This window comes from Apis cerana, linkage group LG1, assembly GCF_029169275.1.
Source record: "Apis cerana isolate GH-2021 linkage group LG1, AcerK_1.0, whole genome shotgun sequence".
Taxonomy (NCBI): Eukaryota; Metazoa; Arthropoda; class Insecta; order Hymenoptera; family Apidae; genus Apis; species Apis cerana.
The window spans coordinates 1,655,169-1,679,901 of NC_083852.1; the positions used below are offsets into that span (position 1 = coordinate 1,655,169).

Sequence of the window (24,733 nt, forward strand, 5' to 3'; positions counted from 1 at the left end):
CGTAATTAAATATATAATAAAAATACTTTTGTTCTAGTATATAGATAATTTTTAACCGTTACTTATACGATCGTAAAAAAAAAAAAAAATGTAGAAAATAATTCCTTTAAGAAAATTCTTTTTTTTTTTTTCACAAACAGAGATTTCACGGTCCTGACACCGGACGAGTTGGAGGATCTCGTAGGCCGGCCGACCTCCGCTCTCGAGAACAAAATCCGCAAACAAGGCCAGAATACCTAGGTATTGCCGGCCTCGAAGAAGGCCCATCCATCCTCGCCATCGTGCTCGAACACGCCATCGTCATCGACGTCGCCAGGAACTAGCTCATCCATCCTCTACACTCATCGTTACGACTCTCGTGAACACAGTCTGGTTTAAGCAAGAAAAGAAAAGAAAAGGGGGAGGGGGGAGAAAAAGAAACAGAGGGATAAAAAAAAGAAAAAAGAAAAAAAAATAGAAAATGAAAAATAAATACAAGAAAAAAACAGACAGACTGGCGTACTGGTGTCGGTTCGTTCAACTTTTTAGACAGAAAATTCAATTCTCGATGCAACACCCGTTTCCCTCTACGAAGATGTGTCTACGCTCGCCTTCACCTTGGTGCGAGGCGAAAGTTGAGGAGGAAAGAAGGAAAAAAAAAAAAAAAAGAAAAAAATATCCTTGAAATTTTGGAAATTTCACGGGCGCAAGAACGAGGTGTATGAGTTTTGTCCTTTTAATTGATAAACACTCGCGATAGGAAATCGCCTAAAAAAAAAAAAAGAAAGAAAAAAAAAACGCCAAGTTCTTTCCGGATTGTCGTTGCTTCGCGGACTCGGGGTCCAATTTTTCGGAATATATTGCACAAAAGATGGATGGATCTTGGAAATGGGATCGAAGAAAACTCGACGACAGGAAGATTGCCAATTGTTGATCAAGTTCAAGTCTTGATCCGCGTGGAGAAATCAATAAGACGATGATGAAGAAGAAAGAAAAATGAAGCAAAAGGGACCTAATTATGCGGCTGCCTTCCTTTCGATCGTCGATTTTTTAAAAATCTCTCGATTCTCACCACTTAGGATCTTTTCTTCTCGAGCACGTGCGGATGTTTCTTTATTTGTTTCAACTGGCACGCTTGCTTCCTTGCTCGCGAACGATCCTGTGCGAATGTTTTATCGAGGATAATATAGTATAGTAAGTGTGTTAAGTATACAAAGTCAATCTGAAAGTGGTCGTTCGTTGGCACGAAAATCGTTGAATAATTGTGGAAATGGATGCATGTTTCACGAATTACGTTTCAGCTTTGCATTTAAACCCAATCTGCGAGTCGCGGTCAAGAGAGGTTAGATTTTTTTTATCAATGACTTATTTTTTCACTTGCTATATTTTAACGTATAATTTCATTAACCATTACCATATTTTAGAGATACGATAATGCTCTCGATTTTACTTTATGGAGAAGAAAGTATCGCAAAGTATCGTTCGAAGATATTTACTATTTATTTCTATCTTTTTATTCTTTTAGATTGCTATATTTTGCGTAATGATATCATCAGGACGATTTCACTTATCTTTCTTATGGAGGAAAGTATTTTTTATTTTTATTTTTCTACTTTTCCTTATTTTTATCCTTATTTATTTTGTATTTTTCTTTCCATCATGTGCGAGGAGGGCGAGTTATTTTGAATGTATCACGAAATTGGATCGCAACTCGGGAAAAGATTGAAAAAAAAACGCTGCATTAAGAGGTAAAAATAAGAGTAGCGTTTTCGACACGTGAAAAATATCTCGTACGAAATCTTAAGGTATCTGCCTTTCTCGTTGCACTCTCTCGTTCAAGACTGTACCAACGATGAAACTTCGATCGTTATCGAGAAGTTCGTATATACACAATTCTTCGAAGAATCTTCGACAATGGGAAGAAATAGAAGAAGAAGAAGAAGAAGAAAAGGAAAAAGAAGAATCACGAAATTGTCCGTGAGAGAGACAATTTCGAAGGCTGCTTCACGGCTAACGAACGCTGAAAATTTTTCGATTGTTCGGGAGAAGCATCGTTTACCACCAAAGAGACCAAAAAAGCAATTTCGTTCTTCGAGACTTCATTGTGTTCAAATCGCCAAGATACAAGTCTGATTCTGAAGCACGTTAATTAATCGTTTAAACGTTATATTAAAAAGAAAAAAAATAAATAAATAAAAAAAGTAATATAATAGATTGATGATGTGCCGCTGATGTGAGAGGAAAATTGTATAATCAATCGCAAGTTTTTTCTATGAAAATTTAGATTAATTGATTACTTCATTGCAACAATCTCATTTCATGGAAAAAAATATATATACACACATATATATATATATGTACATATATTATGCATGAAACGAAAGAGGATAAAAGAAGAATGGAGGAAAGGGAAGAACAACGATAGAAGTGATGCTTAAAATTTGCGATTTGGAAACGATCAAGTGAATCACGTATGTGTACGTAAGTAGCTTGGAGCGGCCTTGTTATAGTCAACAAACACCCTGCAGAAATTCGCAGAATATTTTTAGTCGGGTCTCGATGCACCCGGTTCACTTGCCAGTAATAACATTTAAACGAATAAATTCTCACACTAACGTATATCTATCACCGCATGATGTATTTGCACATATCTTCGAAATATTAAGTAGTAGCTGTAAAAACAAATTTTCGAGGAAAAATGGGGGAGGGAGGAGGAGAGGATATTTTGAAAAGTGGAACAGTGTGACGAGAGTCGATGTGCTCGAAGAGGAGGCTTCTTAATCGAACAGAATAATCATATCCAATTTTTGACATTTTGATCCTGTGAAATGAGAAAGAACTCGAAGAAACGAGTTACAACTTACTTCATTGAACCATCGTTTAAGATAACAATGATAATTTAGCATTACCTTGAATAATTTCTTTGACATCCATCTATAAATCACGTAATCATAGCATAGAAGAGCACAGTTACTTTCAAATATCGAGTTCCTGCTAAATTATCACTATAACGTCTTGTCAATACTCTGTCTGTGTTCGAGACAAGTTTTCAAAAAGAGAAAAAGAATAAAAAAAAAGGATGAGAAATGGGTGAACAAAAGAAGTCTATATATATATATATATAGATTTACTTTGGTAAATATAATATTTGGATAGTATAAAAAAAAAGATAAAATATAAAAAAACGTACCAAGTCGATCTCAATCGAGATAACTTTGTGTACGTTCTAATTAATTAAGCTAGTGAATTTTACGAGCGACGATATATTTCATAAAATATTTTTATGATCGACGAAATTATTCGAGGGAAGAATTTAAGGAACAAAGCGAGAAGAAAGGTTTGCGATATATACATAAATAATATAGACATATACGTATACGTGTGTCTTTTAAATTAGTAATTAATTTCACGGACTGTTTGTATACAGATATATGACGATTACGATATGCGCTTGGATCGAGTGCACAGGATTTTATGTGCTTCATTGGAACACCAAGATTCGTTGATTCTTGATTCACGACACATGTTTCCATCGTTTTCATTGAGGATAGGAAACTTGAAACTTCGAAACCTATGTAATATTATCTTGATCAATATACTTAATTTCACTTTCATCAAGGTAAGATATTAAAAGACGTTTACTATTGCCTTACTACAATTTAAAGAATTTTTCAAATCAAAATTTGTTATGTAAGGTTTTAAATAAATAAAAATTGACAAAAGAATTCTTCTTTAAAAAGAAAAAGAAAAGGATAAAAAGAATAAAATAAGTATTTTAGGTTTCTGAGACCTTTGAGAGTTCCACTTTGTCAAATTTCGAAATTTCAATTTCTAAAATATCAAATATCTCAAAATCATCTCTTGGCATTGTTAACACGATTTTCTTCATCAAAAAGAGATTCACCATTGTTTTCAAAAATTCTTCATCGTGTAACGATACTTATGTTATAACAACGAGGGATGATAGAGACGAATGGAACACGGTTCACCGTCCAATGAATGGCAATGTGAACGAAATCGTGGAACAATGATATATAACGTTCTATTCCAATAGAAGGAAAATGAATAAAGAAACTCGTGGTTTCCGTTTGAAGATATAAATTATTATCACGTGTGAGTCAAATTATTATGATGGACGCGTCACGGGCGAAGAATGGAGGTCGCGAATGTTTGAAACATACAGGAATATTTAATAAATGATGTGCTTCATATTACGAAACATAAATCGATGTTTAGGCTTAATCCGTAGGCGTTAAGGCTGTTCTCGTTCGTGTGTGTTAAAAAGAAGGGAAGTAGTGAACGAGACTCTCGATTGTTGGATTAAACGTATTGTCAAATTTAGGGATAATTGCTCGAGAAACGATCGTGTCGATCTCAGAAAGGCTGTTAGAATCATATTTCACGTTTTCTATTTCATAATATAAATGGTAATTATCATAAGAATCTGGATTCGATTCACTTTATACGCCCAGACTATTATTGATGATTGTTTTTTTATTAAATGATTAAATATTGTATGATAATTAAAAAAATTATATCTTATCTATTTGAAAATATATATATATAATTAAAGAATAATTAATATATATATAATAAATTCTGTTGCACTGATCAGAAATACATTTATAAATATTAAAATACGAAACGGATAATATTGGAAAATATTATTACAACAGAAATGAATATGTATGTGTCAATATCTCTTAAAAGATTATAAATATTTGATTAAAATTTGGCTTACATCTACATAAAGTCATCAAAATATCATAAAAACGTGTACATACCAATTACCATAACATCAAAAAAAAAATCAATCAAATCATCTTTTTACATGTATCCATAATGTACCTCTTTTAAAAATTATTTAATATTTAATCTATTTGAGCGTCAATTGATAATCATTGTCTGGACGTGTTGAACGAATTCAGCAACATAATCATCATATATGAAATATCTATATCGTTGTCGAAATTTTTACCAATTTTCTCATTGATGGTTAAATGATAATGATGCGTATGATGTTCTTTCCAATGGGGCAAAAGAAAAGGTGACTAATTCGCGCTTGTAAATGTAATATTAAAATATCATCATTTCGAGGATACGAGTGAACGCAGCTTAGTTAAATAATCACATTTTTTAACGTAAAAATCACTGAATAATTGCGATCAATTTCATTATCAGTGATCATTAATAATAATCGTAACTGTAACGACAATGTAAGATTAAACGATAACATTACATAACTAATGTAAATTGATATAAATTAAGGAAACATAGAATGTGGATAGACAATGTAGCGTTCGTTTCGAATAATTGTCGAGCAACAATTCACGCAACATTTATTTCCTTTCACAGCCAATCAATGATTGATGATTTTTAAATCGAATCCTTTTTTTTTTTTTTTTGATCCTCGATTAATGAACTCGTAACATTCTACACGAACATGTAACAATAAATACATAATTTAATTTAATTTTCACTGTTTCGCAACAAATTGATTAATATATAAGCAAAAACAATTGATTTGTTATATAAAATGGACATTATCCGATAGATTATCCGATAAAAAAAAATATTTTTCATTTCATTAATTAAGGATCAATAAAGTAAAATGAGTTTTTTTTTCCCCCCCTTTTTTTTTGCAACGAACGATGAATTTTAAAGGAAACATATCGAGCAAGCGATACGTAGATAACTATTTTTTCATTGCCATTAATATATATAGTTGAGAGCAGTAAAAAGAAAAAAAAAAGAAAAAAAAAAAGAAAAAGAAGGGAAAGAGCGATTAAAACGACGCTAGAGATTTTATGCTGCTACCGAATATTTGTTTATTGTCGATACGATATCCCATTTCGCTGAGGTTTTCTTCTACAGTGAAATAACGTTTGCCTTAATTTGTAAGATGTTCGTTTCCTTTACATATTATATGTATACCTAAATATGTATATGTTAGGAAAGTTAGGGAGGACGAATAGTTTCGATGAAGAATAAGTAATATGAATAAGTTTCTAGGCGAGCAAACAATTATTTTCGAACATGAGATAATTTGTAATAAAATAAGGAAAATGCGATGGAAATATTTTCGGGAGAAACTGTGGTGATTGCGTGAGATTTGGATTCATCCTATGTTCTTGATGAATATTCGTTTATTTTTGTTTTTGATAGAAGATTATTAAATATCGTCATTGCAGAAATTATAATTTTTATTTTGTATATTTATTATTTCAAATTGTAAAGTTATCGTTTCACATTTGACGCTTCAGTAAATTAATGTCATGAATGTCTTAGGACATTGTATTTTTCTCCCCAAAATATTACTTACATAGTAGTACTTGATATAAAGCGAATTTGGATAAAATGCAACAAGGAAAACATTATTCTTAGATAGTTTTCTTAAAATAATTTTACCTTGAAGAAAAAAAAATCTAAATTTTTTTATAATTCGTATATATAAAATAGAAATTTGTTTTATAATTGACGTTCATATTCTTATAATTTTTTACTTCAATTTATTATAAATTCGTCAAAATTAACAATCGTATTTTTATTTCTTAAGAATAATTCTAATGATAAAAGAAACAAATTTCTTGTTGCATATTGATATCCAGTTTAATATTAAGTCATTCAACGCACACACTTAGCTGTAAGAATTTTTATAATGGTGCTCTATGAGATCATCTCTGCCGTCAAATGCCGATATCATCACACGTCACTTTTTAATGTTAAAACTTTTCTTTTTTGTCATTTATGAAAGCTAAAAGAAGGAATCGAAAGCATATTGCACGTAATACATCTTCGGCTTATTCCATAGAACACCATGGTATACGCCGAATATTTTTATTGTAAATATTAAGATACATAATGAAAGATGCGAAAGTGATAAAAAAACAGGGATAGAATGAATTAATTAACGTGAAATAATAAATTTTGTTAGTCATCATAAATATTCGATGATCATAGAAAATAATTTTATTATTTTTATTATAAAATAATAGTTTAATTATAAATTTGAATATTGAAATTTATTAAGATGAATTTTAATTAAAATTATCCGTGAATAGTTTTTAATCCATGTTTGATAATAGCAATTGCTATCGAAAAAACTTAAAAAAAAAAATTTATTAAAATATTTTATGCATAAATAATTAACTTCTATGTTTTTAATTTTTTTTATTTAAATTAAAATCAAAATTGTATTGAATTGAATGAAAATATTAGTTTCATTAATTATAATCCTTTTTTACAATTAGAGTTATTTATCTATGCATGCATATAACCTGTGGCTGAATTTAGTCACGAAATTCAAGATTATTAGATACGAATTAACAGGCGCTATACGTCACTCAGAAATTTTAAGAAAAACGGCTTAATGCAAAAAAATTTTGTAATGGCATGAATTCGTATTGTCGATTAATACACGTAATCGAGAAAGTTTTATCGATAAGCTTAAAACTAGAGATAATTTATGGAATAATAATAAAACGTTCACGATGGCGTAATTTTTCATCGTATATTCATCATAAATCTACTTATATTATTTCACTACTAATATTATTTCCATAATTCAATTATTAATAGTTAAATATCATTTCATAATGAATTTCAAAGATAAAAATAATTTCAAATTTATATGTATATATATACATTTTAATTTTTTATTAATGAGTTTCTTTTCTAATAATTCAATAATATAGTCGAAGACTTATGATTAATAAAGATAGCTCTCAAGAACCAACTGGGATAAAGCAAACTTTTGTAACGAAAAGTTTAGTCTGTTTTATCACTGCCAGAGAGTATTTGAAAAATAATATAGGCTTCCTAAAAAAAAAAAATGCAAATATTGATTACAAATGTAATTTGTTTAGTGTATGCATGCTTGAATTTTTATTTTATGTAAAATTTTGTGCACAAGTTATTTTGGTATATAATTAACAAAAAAATAAAAGTAAAAAAAGAAAGTAAAAATAACCAAATATCGATGTTCCCTTTCGCCATCGTAAACGTATCAAAACTGCTACTAATGGCTATTATATATTAAAAATATTTTATCTGAAATATTATTATCTTGTCGCTTAACAGTTATGTTAATCTGTATATTTTGTAAGCAAAGATTATCAATAGCAATTAATAAAGATACTATTATGACAGAAAATATGGTTCTAATTGTCAAAAAATGAAAAAGTATTAAAAAACATGAAATACAAGCATTTAAAATTTAAAAAATTAATAATTATTACTTAATATAATGAAATATTTATTCGAAACAAAAAAATTTATTATTTATTACATTTCTTAATTAAATGTAAATGTACGTTAAAAATAAATTTTACTATAAGCGAGATTAATAATTCATCAAACCTAATTACCATAATAATAAGAATTTCAATAAATAATAATATTTTTGTCATTTACAATTTTATTTTTTACAATATAAATAACATATTATTTACACATTTTTAAAACATAATATAGAAATTAATATTTTATTTTTTCAAATAAATTTTGTTTTTCATAACTATAAACTATAAGTTTTTAATTTAAAATATTATATTATATTATATATATATATATATATATATATATATATATATATATATATATATATATATATTACAATAAATTAATTTTTATTTCATATTTTGATATTAAAAAATATAAATATTTTTAATAATTCTCAATTTTTATTATAAATCGGAAATAAATGAAATGTAAAACCTTAGAAATATTTTGTTTTTTCTCAAATAATTAATCTTATTTATATATTTTTTATTTATAATAAAAATATTAATAAATTTTTAAATATTTAAGTTTATTATTTATGTTTTATCTTTATTAGTTATTATTATTTATTATTTAAGTTTTTATAAAATTATGAAATAAAAACTCTAAATATAAAATTTATATATAATTTATAAATATAAATTAATATAAATAATAAAAATCTTAACAATTATATAAATATAATTCCAATACATGAAAACAAGACCTTGTATTTTAAGCACTTTCGATAGGATTATAGAATCCAACGGAAAAAGTTTAATGGCTACCGATGTAATTGCAAATGGCTGACATGACGATAGAGGATGGGCCTTGATTTCGCATGCCCAAAACTAATAGTTCTAAAAATGTCGTGTAATATTGACACGTGCTAATTTTAATGGTGTTTCTTATTGAAATTATTGTCACTATTGTACGTGAATTAAACTTAAGTGGGGTAAGTGTAACAAAGTACGCGGGAAAAAAATGACTCGTGGCCGGAGACACGCGCCCTCAGTTAAACTCATCCGGTAACCGTTTCGAGGCACGTAAGCGCGTGGAATTTCGAATTAATCGATAGCATTGTGTTTGTACGTGGTCGTGATTGGAAAATATCGTTTATAATGTGAAATGTGTTACAATATTATTGGGAAAAAATATTTATATAAGCTATAACGTACATAATCATCGGAAGGAGGTAAACAATGAATCTGTTGGCGCGGTATCTATTGCACGCCGCGTGCTTTTAGTGTACTTCGTTAAAGGTTCGAGACGTTGTCGTGTAATTACAAAAAAAAGTCTCACATAATTTTATCTATTCTTACTTCATATTGAATAATTCGTATATTATTATTTACACTCGCTATTAATAATATTATTATAAATTATTAATAAAATTAACCCTTTTGCTTCAGTATGTATGAAGTTATGCATTCATAGTAGGTATACATCTTAACTGAGGAAAAAGAAAAATGTGTTATTTTATCGCAGATTTTGTTTATGTTTATGTAATAATCATGTTATATATTATAAAAAAAACAATTTATTATATTTTCAACGACAAAATTTGATAAATTTGTTATTTATTTTTGATAATATAATATTATCGTAAATAATACTAAAAAATGAAATTTTAGTTTATTTATTAATGAGAAAATATTTATATAATATAAAATAATGTTTTATTATAATTATATATTTTCAAATATTATATAAATATTACACAAAATAATATTAAATAATTATATTATATTTAATATTTTTTTATATTTTTGTACAGGAGAATTACATAATAAAACTTCTCTGTTAAAAAATAAAATAAAATAAAAATGCCTGCTGTAAGCATTTGTGACCCAGTTGCGGCTACACTTCGTCGTACTTTAGACACTAATCAGTCCAAAACATCAGATGAATTGTCTACAAATTTAGTTACCAGTGCTTCAAGAATTCTTCAGTCAGAAATTCAATATAAAGAAGTGGATGATTATCAAACTACGATTTTAGATCAACTTAAAGCCAAATACATTGTATTAAGTTTACCAAATTCCGAAAGTTTAGATGAAAAAATAAAAGATGGAGTAAACTACACAAAAAAGAATGAAAGAGGATGTAAAGGACCCAGTTTGCCAGAACCAACTATTACCTTATATTCTCCAAAGAAAGTTAGCTTAGGATGGAAGGGTACATTTCCAGTTGGAGCTGGCATGTATAATGTTGGAAATACATGCTATTTAAATAGCACTCTCCAAGCTTTGTTTCATGTACCAGCTCTTGTTAATTGGTTATTATCAGATTCTCATCATACATCAAAATGTGAACAAAATGGTGAGTTATAATGATATATACCTTATTTTTTTACATTTTTCAAATATAAAATATAAGATTATAATTCCATAGTTTTGTATCGTATTTTGATAATAGGTTAGTTTTAGATGGAGGTGGAGAATGCCTTACATGTGCAGTGGCTAAGACTTTACAATTCAGTCATCAGAAATCAGGATGTGCCATTAAGCCATTCTATATATATAATAAATTAAAACGTAAGTACATAAAATATTTATAAAATATTAATAAATTATTAAATCTTAAGTTAAAATTGATATCTAATCTTAAAGTTGTTTAATATTTAACAATACAATTAAATTATGTATATACAATTATGTATTGATTTTGATTTTTTCATCAGTTATTTGTCGAACCATGGTACCAGGACAGCAAGAAGATGCTCATGAGTTTTTACGTTATTTATTAGAAGGCATGGAGAAAGCTTATTTAGCAAGACACAAAGCTAGTAAATTAGACAGTTATTCTAAAGAAACAACGCCTATTAATCAAATTTTTGGTGGTTATATTCGTACTGAAGTGAAATGTTTACAGTGTCGGCATGTTTCTACAACTTTTCAACATTTTCAAGTATATATATATATATATATATAAAACATATAATTTTTTAATAGCAACATCTTTAATTACAATAAAATAAATAATGTAATTTTTAAAATTTTCATAGGATTTATTGGTTGATATACGTAAAGCAAGTACTCTGGATGAAGCATTAAGTAGTTATTTTAGTCGTGAACAACTAGATAACAATGATTATAAATGTGAAGCTTGCAAAAGAAGAGTTCCTGCTACAAAACAATTTAGCTTAGAAAGACCTCCTAAAGTACTTTGCGTACAATTAAAAAGATTCAGTGTTCTAGGAGGAAAAATATCTAAACATATAGGTTTCAAGCAAACTATAGATATGGGTCCTTACCTTTGGAAAGAACCAGGAGAATCATCACAATCACTTACATACAAACTTATGTCAATAGTTACACATATGGGTCCATCAGTTAATTGTGGACATTATACTGCAGTTGCTAAAGTTTCGACAGGCCAATATTATTCCTTTGATGATTCTTGTGTACGTATTAACAACATTAATAATAATAATAATATTTGTGAGAATATCTTATTACTAAAAATATTTCTTATAGGTTCGTCCACTTAGTTTGAGTAATGTACTCAGTACAAATGCTTATATAATGATCTTTGAAATGGAACAACAAACACAATCTCAAATTCAAGCACAACAGACTCTTAAATTAAATGGTACAATGACTGTGAACAACACATTATCTTCATCAGGAAGTTCTATGAATAAAAATATAGCTCCCAAAGCATCAACATCTGGGTTACTCTCATTAAATGGATTAATTAATGGTACATCAGCTAATAAAGATACTACAGAAAATTTGGAATCAAGTATGCAGATATCAATAAATAATAATTCAGGACTTCAGTTTACTACTCAAAAAAATACAAATTTTATCGGGCCGCAATTACCACAAAAATTACAAGATAAATCTCAACCAAGATTGATTATGTTGATTAAAAATGGAAAGATTTTAAATGGGAATAGTTTAGTACCTTATGATGGATCTAGCGAAGAAGAAGATATTAATTCTATTGGAACATTAAAAAATCATACAAATTCAAATACTTCAGTAAAAAAAAACATTTCTGTTAGTACCACTAATGGTACACAAAAATGTTCTTTAGTAAAAAGTAGTTCACCTACTGCTAAAATAGTTCTTAATTCAAAAGAAGTACAAAAATGTACATCTAAGACAAACGGCAGTAATGCTCAGAACCAAACAAATATAACACAATGTACAAAAACACAAAATGGTTCTAGCTGTAGTACCATTACAAGTACAATAAAATATCAAAATGGTAAATCAGAAGCAAATGGTAAAACAGAAAGTGGTAGTAATAATAGCAAAAGTAAGTGGCATCAATCAGTTAGAGTAAAAACAGGACAAGATGACAAAGTGATTACAAAGGCTACAAGCAGCAGTATAAAAGGTTGGCAAGTTTCAAAAGATACATCATTCTCACCTACGTCAACTGCAGCACCAAATGGATGGTCTGTGACTGATAAGTAAGAAATGTTCTGTTTTTGATGTAATATTACAAATATTGTAATCATGATGAACTAGCATCACCTTTTTTATTTTTCATAGAGAAGATGTTCATAAAATTAATCAGAATAATAACACACCCAGTGCTGCAGCTTTAAGAAACTTTAATGGAACAAATCGTTCCGATACTGTTTCTCATTTATTAAAGATGTCTCATCGTGGTTATGGCAGTTCTTCGGGTCAGTACAACAAAAGAATTTTATTCAAGAATCCATTGAATCCAGCTCCTTTTTCCACAAAGTCCCCATCAACCCATTGTGCGTCCATGCGTCTTAAATCAAAAAATTCTACATAAAACAATAGAACAAAATGTACAAGAAACGAAAATTCTTGTTTGCTAAAATGTTCTAAAATTAAAAATTCTGTTTATCTATGATCTTAACAAAAAAAATTAATATTTCAATACTTTTAATATTTTAAGTTTATAAGCTTCCCAATGATAAATTGTAGATATTACAAAACGTAAAGTTTTGAGCTATTGTTAATTATTAAATTGAAAATATTTGCTTTGTTACACCTCTGTTACGTCAGTAGTAATAAAAAAAATATATTTTGTGATTTATTGAAAAAAATTATGTGAAGTGTTAAATAACACTATTAAAAGACAAAGTATATTAAAAACTGTGTATAAATATTTTTATTTTAAGATTATCTATATAATAAGATTATTTTTTTATAAAACGAACTTAAACTTGTTTGTTTACAGTTATAAATTGGAACGGCAACAGAACACACTTAGATAGAGAGGTTGATAATGATAGAAGAGAAGAACGTAAACGACATTTCAATGCAGATGATGAAGAAATAGATCGTGGTCGAGTAAAGAAAGTAAAAGATCATCGAACATATGAAGAAAGAAGTAATGCAGGATATAATCCTTTCCAAGAATATCAAAATGGCAAAACGTGGAATCGATCTCTCGGTGGTTATTATCGGAGACATTATTATAATACTTCCAACAATGCACGACCGCGACATGGTAGAAATTATAGGCCTTCATATTACAGATATCATAATCATTCTCGTGCACATTGGCAGCGAGGGTAAAATAAAAAAGATAAGTTGTTGAAAAAAATTTTCGAAAGCAATCTGATGTCGAAAGACTTCGTTAGTTTTCAATTGCTAAAGCAAATTATAATTTTTCAATACATTAAAGTTAAAATACAGGTGTGGCAGTGCTGATTTAGGTAATTAATGTTGAAAGTAACTGTTCAACATTTTGCGTAATGAATCGCTAAACTGCATCATAACAATCTTGCATGTTCCTGACAGAGTTTTCATGTGCTCTATCATTGCTTGTAGCTTACATATGTCTATAGACATTGTGCTACAATATATGAGGGATGAGTATCAACAGCTCTGCCAATCTTGTGTTCAGTATGAACAAAACAAAATTTGTTACAGAATTGTACTATATGTGCGATGTTAATTTAGAAATGTGTTTAGAATGTGTATTAAGAAACCGTATGTATGGATGCAATGTTTAAAAGTTTTGAATAGTATATTGTTAAGAGTTTGATAACTTTTTAGGTAAATTTTGTATGTTTTAGTTATAATCGTAAAATTATGTTCTTATTATCTATAATTTGTATTACGTAATTGTAGAACAATTTAATATTCATATAGTAATACAAAAATCTTTATCTAATCAAAAATAATTATTTTATACTAATTTTATGTTATTTGTATTACATTGATACTATTGTTGAATTAAAATTGTAAACGCGATGTCACATGTAATAAGTGTCCATACATTTTCAAACAAAAGAAATATTAATTATCAAAAAATAAAATTATGCATAAAAATAAATTAGTTTTAAAATTATGATACCAAAATTAAGTGGAAGATATATTTTGAAAATTTTATGTTAAAGAACAAATTTCATTTATAATATAATAATCCGTCCTTATTTTAATTAAAAAAGATACTCCTCCCTCTTTGAGCTGTAACAAAAAGATTTAAGATTAAGCAGTCAATCTTGCTTGATCATAATCATTGCTTACTGGAAAAAAATATATTCATAATAATTCCAATGATTAAACACAGTAAGCAAATGATTTCTTTTCAAATATGGTGAATGTGCATATTTGTGAATACACATAACTTCAATTCTCTTTTTTTAACATATTATATACATATATATATATATATAAATACAAATAATTCCAGAGCGTTTGTGAAAGTTGTGAATAATCGAATGAAGAGTGTTTAATGGTAATGAAGTAATAGTATCAAGTTATTGAAATATTAGTTTAAAAGAAAAAGAAGTTGTAAATTACATAAATAAGTGTAGAATTTTAATATTATGGACTTTTCATAGAGCATTAAAAATTGCGAAGCCATAGATAATTTGTTAAGCTAAGGATAAAAAAAGCTGGCTTTTTCGCCTGCTCGTTATATATATAATACCTCGTTGTATTATTCTACAAATTAAATACTAGCCAAAAGAAAAAAGAAACAAACATACATTAAAATCTGGTGATTATTGCAGATTTTATGATATCCAATGTTTTTCAGAAGATACATGATTTAAATGTTGGACTATATCTTTATCCTAATATTAGTTGCAATTGAATAATCACATTAGCTTGATATTACGGTGAATATAATGTAATTACCGTAATATAGCCTTAAATTAAGCACGATGTTATTGCATCCGCTAAAATATAATAATAATGGTTCCGACATAATACAAATTCATGTGTCGTTTGAAGAATGAAATTCGAAGTTTGATGGAATTAGTATATCTTATATAAACATATGTGATATCGCTCTGTATATTAATAAATGACAGTAAACGCCAGATTTAATTTATGTATTAAATACTATGAATAAAACGGAAATTGTCGTTTGTACATCATTCGAACTATCGATATGAACAGAGTGAATAGAGAATAAATCCATAGAAACCAATTCATTTATATTATAAAGAAAACAAAAAGACTATCGCATTTTCGAGCGAAGAAAATGTAATCTCTAAACGCATGTAATCCATTTTTATTTTCATGTCATATTCTTATAATTTATTATTAAGAGTTAATTATATATATATTCGTTCATCAAATTTATTATTTTTAAATGGAGCTTTTGACGAAAAAGGAGGAATCTTCATATAGTGAACTCATAAAAACACTCGAAAGAAATGTGAGTAAACAATTTGACCCTTTCATGCTCAAAATATATTCCCATTGATTAATTATCATCAATTTTATTTAAATTATTGATATAAAAATATTGATTTCTGAGATATATTTTTCAATTGCTTAGCATGAAAGAGTTAAAAAATTAACAACCATGATTGATAGTTATTAAAAAATAAAAAAAATTTTAAAAAATGGAAAGTGCATTACTTGAAGAATTAATTTAAAAAGATGTAAATAAATGAGCAACACAACACAACGCATTGTCAACATTTATTTAGGTAGCGATCTTACGAATAGAAAATCACTATAATTTAAAAATCAATTACGAATTGGATATTAAACTCATGTGGTTTCATAATATATCACGTAGTCTCACAGATAAACTTAATTCTTTATGGAAATTAGCTGAAGCATATCAACCAACAGAAAATGAAATAAAACAATTTGCCGATCAAATTTCAAATTCGTGGACTTGTGTAAATCGTCAGGTAATTTTACTCTTAAAATACATTTTTTTATTGTCTAAATTCTATATCTTCACTTCCTTTAATTTAATCTATTTTAATTTCAAAATAACAAAATTTTGTTGAAAAAAAATATAAAAACTTTTAAATCATAAAATACATATTTATCTAGATTTATGAAAAATATTCTAAGATTCGAATGGCTAGTCGAACATTACATGGAGTACCATTATCATTACTTCTGGATAAGATAAAAAAAGAAATTTTTCTATTGAAACAAATTTGTGAGTCTGCTTATGATCATGAATATATATTAAAAGGATACAAGTTAATTAACGAAAGCGAAGAACTTATAAACATTTTAAAAAAGTGTGACAGCAAGGTAAAAAGCTTGCTTACTTTATTAAAAATATAGATATTAATATTTAATATAAGTTATAGGCAACAAAATAATAAGGTATTTTTCAAATTACAGTTACAGCAATACTTATCTATATCAAATATTACTCCACATTTAATAAAATTGGAATCTGCAATTGACAAATATGTTACCAATGTTGAATTATTACCTACAAAAAAATCATTTTTACCTGACTTAAGTATTTTTTCGTTAGTTGCGAAATTATTGACTGGTGAATTACTCGGTTATGAATCTATAGATCCTAATTACGTTCTAATCGAAAATATGCCTAAAAAACCGGTTTTTATTATCAAAAATGTTAAACGTAAAACGATTTATCCATATTATCCAACATAAAAATTTGTAATATGTATATAGTTTTAGATTTAAAATATTAAAAATTTTCAAAATAAACTATTGTATGTCTAGATGTATATAATTCTTAAATAAGGATGAATTTATTTAATTAATTTCTTTATTTATTTGACTGATATTTGGCAACTGCACACTGAACAAATGAAATTTACATCAAGTAAAAGTATACAAATTTTTTATCTATACTATACATAATGTAATTATATTAATTTACAATATATAAACATATAATATTTGAATCCTGCCAAGAAAAATTATTTAAATATACAGAAGTCTGAAAAGTTAAAGATATAATAAAACTGGATGGCATATTTTTATAAAAGGAGCCTCTTAAAAACGATTATAATTTAATTTTTCATATGAAATATAATAAGAGAACAATGTATTATATTCATGGAATGAAAAGTAAAAAGTCCAATGTAATGTACATGTATAACACAGCAATTTTTAACTGTGTTAACTAACAAATCATTACACATTAGTAATGAATGTAATATCAAATTTTTATATTCAAAGACTAGATTAAAAGATACCCTCAAGATCTGGTAAAGAAGTAGGTGGTGCAAGTCTTAAAGAAAGATCTTTATTCCGCATAAATTCTGGTGGTAGAATTTGTTTGTGTTCCTAAAAAACAAGAAATTTCAATTTGAATATACTTAATTTCTATATGTATTTTGATAAAACAATATGAAAACGTAATGAAAACAAAAAATATTATTTACATGGAATGATTTAGTAGTATGTATAATATTAGTAACTATAGGTGCCCATCCTTTAGAATTTAAACATTTATAACAAGATTTAGGTTCTCCTAAACATTCCGAATGAAAACCATGTCCACAACTGAAAACTATTATATAATCTGTACATTGTGATAACAAATGTCTACATATTGGACATATTACTGATACACTAGCACAAGCTTTTCCCGCGTCTCTATAAAATAAAAATGTTAGTATTAAATAATTATTATTTTTAGAATTCTTTATAGATATAATTTTTACAATTATTTAATACCTAAGTGATTTTTTCAGTGCTTTGTGAAGTTCCAAGCTGACTAAACGTGCAGTAGTTTCAACTAAAGTTTGTTCATATCGAGAATGTGTAAGTACTCCAGATAATAATTGTCTTATATCACCTATTGTTCCACTTGTTGCCAATGGATGCTTTAATATTTGTTCTAATACAGTCGATAATGCTGTTGTACCACTAAGAAATTCTAATGCAATTCTTAATAACTTTCCACTTAATTTTTCAACTGTAATGTATACACATTACTATTAATTAGTATTATTAATTACTATTATAATAATATTATTTTATATTTTACATATTAATATTTATCATATAAGTTTATATTTTTATAATAAAATGATATAAATGATTAGAAACTATTACCATTGGATATCGACATCAAAATATAGTATACCTTTTTCATCATTACTATTTGAATGTGTTTGAAGTATAGTTTCCACAAGTGGCATCCAATCTAAATTTCCTGCTGATCGTCTGCATATTCCGGCAAGTTGTATTGCGCTATGAATCGGTACATTTTCTGATACTTTGTTTTGACAATACTAAAAATAAATTTTATTAAAATAGATATAATATAATTAATATTTTATTATTTTTATAAAATATACCAATTCCAAATTATGTTGAAATTCTTTTAAAAGAATATCAAATGCATCTTGATAATTCCCCAATTTTTCTAACATTACTGCTTCAGCATCTTTGTGATTTGCTTTTTGAACTATTTGTAATGCTTCATTCAGTCTACAACCATGAAATCCTTGAATATGTTCAACAACCTAAATTAAAAAGAATAATTAACATATAAATTAAAATTAGTAATTAATATATTTTAACATTTTGTTACATTATAAGATTTTACTAACATGATCTGGTTGAAATTCGCACATTAATTCTAAATATTTTTCTAACATTTCAGTCGTAAGCTCTAACGTGATATCTTCTTCTTTATATTGTACTATTTGATATAGAGCTTCTAGTAAAGCATATTGCAAATTTGGATTTTTTAATTTTTGTAATATTTCAGAAGCTTTATTTTGTAAATGTGTTGCTATCAATATAGCAAATTGATTTGCATTAATTTCCACTAGAGCTTCTGCATTTTGCATTACAACTTCTTGCAATGAATTTGAAGAAAGATGTTTTAACCAGATCCAAATATCATGATGTCGAGATGGATGCATTATCATACATTTACAAACTGCAATCCAATCTTCTCTAGCACTATATAATAATTCCGCAACACGCATACTGTAACATTACATACTACGATACAAGTTACTATGTATAACTATGTATATACTATATATACTATGTATACTATATATATTTATTAATATTAATAATATTATTTTTCAGAATATTGAAAAATATATTATAATTTTTTCTATTATAAATATATTCTATTTCTATCAAATATTTAAAAGATATAATGCACAATTTAATTTAAATTACAACATGTAACACAAAATTTAATACTGCATCATATTTATAATATTTTTAATTTTATATATTTATATTCACATATATACTTACAAATTAGCTCTTTCTGCCAAATTAAGTAAAGTATTATCCGATATATTACGTAATTTTTTTGAACGCAATAATCCTAATATTGCATTTTCTTTATCAGTCTTAAGCTCTTTTGATGTTCCCATACTTGAATCAGTACATAATATTTCTATCATTTTATTTAACATACTAGGTTCTAAAGTAACAGTATTTTCTGCAACTTCATTAGCTATAAATATAAGAACTAAATTTCTTTGTTCGTCAGTAATATAATCAGGATTTCTTGGACTTAATGGTGTACTAGGCATAATAATATTTAATAGTATATCTATGAGTCTTTGCCGTTGTCTGAGACCCATTTCAGATGTGAATTCTGGTTCCTGGAAGGCAATTGCTATCACATCAAGAAATCCTTTTGCATCAAACTGTAATAAAGTTCTGAGATAAGGATATTGCCTTTCTGTATCATTAGCCAAACTTGAATGTTGTGAAAGTAATGCTCTTAATACATCTGTTTTTGCTCTCTGAGACATACCCTCAGGGAGTTCATCCCGAGGAAAACCACGACCAGCAAGACAACAACTAGCATAAACTAAAAGTGCATTGCCAAGTTGTATACTATCTCGAGTTAACGAATCTTTTGAATTCGTTAACATACTTTGTAATATCGGTACTAATTGATGAATTGAAGCAGTAAAATCACCTAATGCTGTCGTTTGAAGATGTATTAAAGCTTCCCAAAGACCTCGTTGCCGACAAAGTATCGTTACCTACGATATTTTTAAATAATTATACATATTTTCAGAACTAATTTTTATAAATAATTTTTTTTATTTTATTTAATAAAAACATTAAGAAAATATAAATCTTTACTTACTTGGTGAATATCTAAACAATCAACATCTAATAACACTATAATTGCTTGAAGTGAATCTACTTTTCCTTCTTGATCATAAAGCGTAACTAATTGTTGAGCAATTAACGGTGGTAATCGCGGTCGTAAACTTCCATCCAATAATGGATTTTCCAGGGCATGTAAATAACTCGCTTTTAATCCCTCGGATTCCGAAACTAAGTCCCATAATTTTCCAAATAATAAATCTGTATTTTCTAATTGTATACAATAATCTACACAAGTTGTGACTATTTCAAATTCTGCATTTTCATCTACAAGACAATGATTCAATTCTTCCATATATTGAATCAAAACTTGACATACTTTATCACGAGCTATTTGTTTACGACGTTGCTTTGAACCACGAAGACCAACAACTGCTTTTCCTTTATCTTGATAAAAAGAGAGTCCTAATGCTAATGCTTCTGGAAACCTTCTCTGAAATCATAAAAAATGTAATAAAATAAAAAATTATATAATTTCAATACAAACCTGCATTGTCAAATGTCTCAATCGTTCAGTCCATGTTCGTATACAAACTACATGTAAACTTTTAGTACCTAATAATAAAAGTTGAGTACCAAATGTTACTACAGTATTATAACATGCTCGTTCACCAGCCAATGCCATTGCCTATAATCCAAAATCAAAACAATATGATTATTAATTTAAATTTAATAATTACTTAATATAATAATTTAATTAAGTGATACCTTTGAAACATTTCCACCAGTAGACAGACCTTTAAAATGGCTAGATGCATAGGAAATACCGACACGACTCATATCTAATGTTTCTAAATTATCCTGTGCTCTTACATCTAATAAATGTAATCTTTCTTGAGTATCTAATACAGCCAATGATCTTGGATTTAACCATCGTAAGTTACTTATTGTATAAGGTAGAGTCATTCTTCGTAAGGGAGATAATTTTACTCTTGAACCAGCTTCAGTACATACCTAGTGAATAATTTAATTAATATAAATTTATTTATGATATAAGATAAAAGAATTATATCTTATAAAATAATAATACTTGATAAAAATGAACCACATCATCTCTTGCAAGAGCTAAAACAGGATCAATTACACGAGAAGCATCTGCTGCTTGTATAACGACAAGTTGCCAAGATAGTTGTGGTGGTGCTATAGGAGCACCAGATAAAGGATGAGTTAACACAACACGCATTCTAGGTCTTATACATACTACTATTACCTAAAAAATTTAAATAATATAAAATTATTTATATATTTAATAAGTTTTCATTTTTTTTAATGTTAAGTAAAGAACCTTTGATAATGTTGCCATTGCCACTAAAGTATAATTTTTCAGAGTATGTGATGGCAGATGATTCAATAACAAAGGTTCTAATGTACACACTTCACCTCTAGATCCACTAAATAAACACCTGCTTTCACAGCCTCTCACTCCCATAACTCTTGTAAAATTTAATTCAAAAACAGATCCACCACTATCACTACATAATGCTACTTTAGGTGAATCTGTGAACTATACAAATATATATCATATTAACCAAACCATATGTTAGATACTAAGATAAATATTATATAAATTGATCTCACTTTAACATGTAATACAGCTGTATCAAGAGGATGAACATCAGTAAGTGTCCTTAATACTTTTCCATTGGAACTATCTATCATTAATATATGTCCTCTAGCAAAGCCAGCTAGTACTCTACTTCCATCATGATTAAAACATAATGCAGATACTGATCCTTGATGTCTTGTTTCTTGATCACACCATCTTAATGTTTGTGAAGAATCAAAACTTAATACCAGACCATGACTAGTACCAACTACTAACATATTCCCTCCTGCAGCAACTGCACTTGCTAAACCAGCATTGACTTTTTCCTATATAAAAATATAATTAAAAATAATATACTATAAATTCATTGTAATTATAAAAATCTTTTAAAAAAAAATTTTGCTTACACTAGCTGATACAATTTGTGATGATATTCCTTTTAATATAACATGCCTTAAAATAGCACCAGAAGATGTTGATTGTGAAGTTTTATTGATTTTATTCAAAGAGTTTAATGACAGATGACTTCCAACACTTGTTGTTTCACTACTTCCTAATTTTTCACCTTGTGTTAAACCAAAATCATCATCTGTTCCAGATAATGATGCACAGTCAGGTTCTGTTAATATACTTTCTAAGGAGGGTAATTCTTCCACAGCTGGTATAGCATATTCTGTGTTATCCAACTAAAATTATAGAATATAATATTAATTTTAGTGTTAATAGCAAAATTATGTAATGTAAGCAATAATACAATCAAATTTATTAGATTTAAACAAGAATTAAATAGAGTAAAAACATATAAAATAAATTAAAAATAATTAAAAAAAGAATCTTAATATTAATAAAATATGATCTAATATAATAATTGCATTTAATATTATATATTATATTTATAAACAAAATAAGAAAATTGGATATTATAAGAACATAACCTAAAAATTAAAAACTTTGTATAACTTATATAAATATTTTTATATAATTAATGTAATTACATACTTCTTCAATATCTAAATTGATAACCTCAGTTGCGAGGTATTCTTGAGACCCAGCATCCGACCCCAACCCATTTTCAGCCATTTTTTATCCCACCTGTCATTCCACAGCTGACATACGTAAATATAGCGGTGTCTCGTTAAATTATAGGATATAAACGATATATATATAAGACTAGATTTTATTCTATTTTATATATATATATATATATATATATATATATATATACATTTAAATAAGTTCGAATTACAAACAAGATACAGAAGAGATCTAACATTTAATGTATTTTTTTGTTTTATATTTCGGGAATATATGATTACTTTATCATTTTAATATAATTCTAAATTGGCTTAGAATAAAATTGCAATGTTAATAATAATTGAAATTGAAATTAAATTTCAATATAAAATTATAAATAAGAAACAAAACAAATATTATTTGTTAGAATATTTTGTAGACGTATATGAAAAAGTATATTTTATAAATATTTTATATTTATATTATCATAAACAAATACTGTTAAGTTGCCACAATAATTTCGAACAGTATTTGAATAGTTAACTACATATTTTAAAAATGCTTAACAATATATAAATATTAAATAGATTTGATAAATGAATCTTCTATATTCAATAGAATGCTTAAAAATTTCTTTTTATTCTTTTTATCATCGAAAGACTTTCGTTCATTTAAATCACATCGTTGTCGTTAAACGGTGCCTCGTATCATATATCAAAACATATGTTTTGTGAGATTATCGTCTTAAAAATATAATCTATATTTTTTACATAAAAGTTAAAACATATTCTAGTTTTAGAAAGAGAAATAATGAAAATGTATTCCATTGATATATTTCATTTAATATTATTAATCTTCTTTTATGTTATTATTTTTATGACGTTATTTAAAGAAAAATATTTCAAATGAAAAAATGAATTCAAAATGATTATGTTTTAATATTATTAATTTTGTATGACATAAATTAATTGCAAAGCTCTTTTTTTAAAGAAATTATATAATTTTTTATATATCAATCAATGAATCAATATATTTAGTATTTTCTATAAAAAAATATTAGATTATAATTCAAAAAACTATTAATTTAAAAGATAATTTAAATATAATTAAATCTCTTAATTATTTTTAACTATAAATAATTTAGTAGTTTTTTATAAAGAATAATATGTTTTATATTCTAATTTCTCATATATTAAAAAATAATTCTATTTAAAAAATAAATGTTGAATTTCGCAAGTTTTTTATGTCTATTTATAGAAAAATAAATAACATTAGAATGTAATACTTATGAAATAATTTTATTCGAAATATTTTTTAATGGAAAACAAATGAAGATTTTAAATATGTATAAAGTTACATAATCCAATATTTTTCAAAATTGTTAAAAAAAAATGCCAAAAAATGTAATTCTTGCAAAAGTTATATGATAAATATCAAAAAATAAATATTTTAAGATAAGTAAATATCTTAATAAAAAAATAATTGAAAAAATGATTCAAAATCCAAAAAAATTAGTAATATAATAGGTAAATATATAAATAATAATTTATAATTAAATATATAAAAGTTTCCATTTTTAGAAATATTAATAAAATAATGCATTATGTTTTAATCATCCTCTTGATATAAAATCGAAATTTTT

The 24,733-nt window shown here is 26.7% G+C and overlaps 4 protein-coding genes across 16 annotated transcripts in view; 3 read left to right on the top strand and 1 right to left on the bottom strand.

The window, feature by feature from the left end:
* LOC107992851 (uncharacterized) overlaps positions 1–8,131 on the top strand; it is a 23,217-nt gene extending 15,086 nt beyond the window's left edge. For 3 of the 12 annotated variants that reach the window (XM_062083730.1, XM_062083752.1, XM_062083719.1), the window contains one exon: positions 141–8,131. In XM_062083730.1, coding sequence (XP_061939714.1) covers positions 141–240 — 100 coding nt within the window. In that variant the 3' untranslated portion in view covers positions 241–8,131. The remainder of the gene's footprint in view (positions 1–140) is intronic. The other 9 variants (XR_009832373.1, XR_009832376.1, XR_009832369.1 and 6 more) reach the window with 9 other exon arrangements.
* Positions 8,132–9,014: 883 nt separating this feature from the next.
* On the top strand, positions 9,015–14,514 carry LOC107992810 (ubiquitin carboxyl-terminal hydrolase 36). Of its 2 annotated transcripts, none has more exons than XM_017048887.3 (8): positions 9,015–9,193; positions 10,016–10,560; positions 10,668–10,775; positions 10,922–11,148; positions 11,246–11,644; positions 11,718–12,664; positions 12,747–12,883; positions 13,411–14,514. In XM_017048887.3, exons 2-8 carry the CDS (start codon positions 10,065–10,067, stop codon positions 13,749–13,751), a joined length of 2,655 nt encoding a protein of 884 aa, XP_016904376.2. In that variant the 5' UTR covers positions 9,015–9,193; positions 10,016–10,064; the 3' UTR covers positions 13,752–14,514. The 2 variants fall into 2 exon arrangements, with proteins under 2 accessions (XP_016904376.2, XP_016904377.2); XM_017048888.3 differs by lacking the exon at positions 9,015–9,193 and adding an exon at positions 9,203–9,433.
* Positions 14,515–15,783: 1,269 nt separating this feature from the next.
* Positions 15,784–17,069, top strand: LOC107992811 (uncharacterized). Its single transcript, XM_017048890.3, has 4 exons — positions 15,784–15,849; positions 16,127–16,336; positions 16,485–16,694; positions 16,788–17,069. The coding sequence occupies exons 1-4, from the start codon at positions 15,784–15,786 to the stop codon at positions 17,067–17,069; spliced, it is 768 nt and encodes a 255-aa protein (XP_016904379.2).
* Positions 17,070–17,420: 351 nt separating this feature from the next.
* On the bottom strand, positions 17,421–23,233 carry LOC107992809 (vacuolar protein sorting-associated protein 8 homolog). Its single transcript, XM_017048885.3, has 15 exons — positions 23,077–23,233; positions 22,485–22,763; positions 22,110–22,403; positions 21,817–22,035; positions 21,562–21,741; positions 21,240–21,485; positions 21,019–21,159; positions 20,509–20,964; positions 19,656–20,401; positions 18,986–19,370; positions 18,731–18,898; positions 18,517–18,664; positions 18,105–18,345; positions 17,810–18,023; positions 17,421–17,711 (listed from the first exon to the last, which is right to left on the bottom strand). The coding sequence occupies exons 1-15, from the start codon at positions 23,155–23,157 to the stop codon at positions 17,610–17,612; spliced, it is 3,900 nt and encodes a 1,299-aa protein (XP_016904374.2). The 5' UTR covers positions 23,158–23,233; the 3' UTR covers positions 17,421–17,609.
* Positions 23,234–24,733: the final 1,500 nt, after the last annotated feature.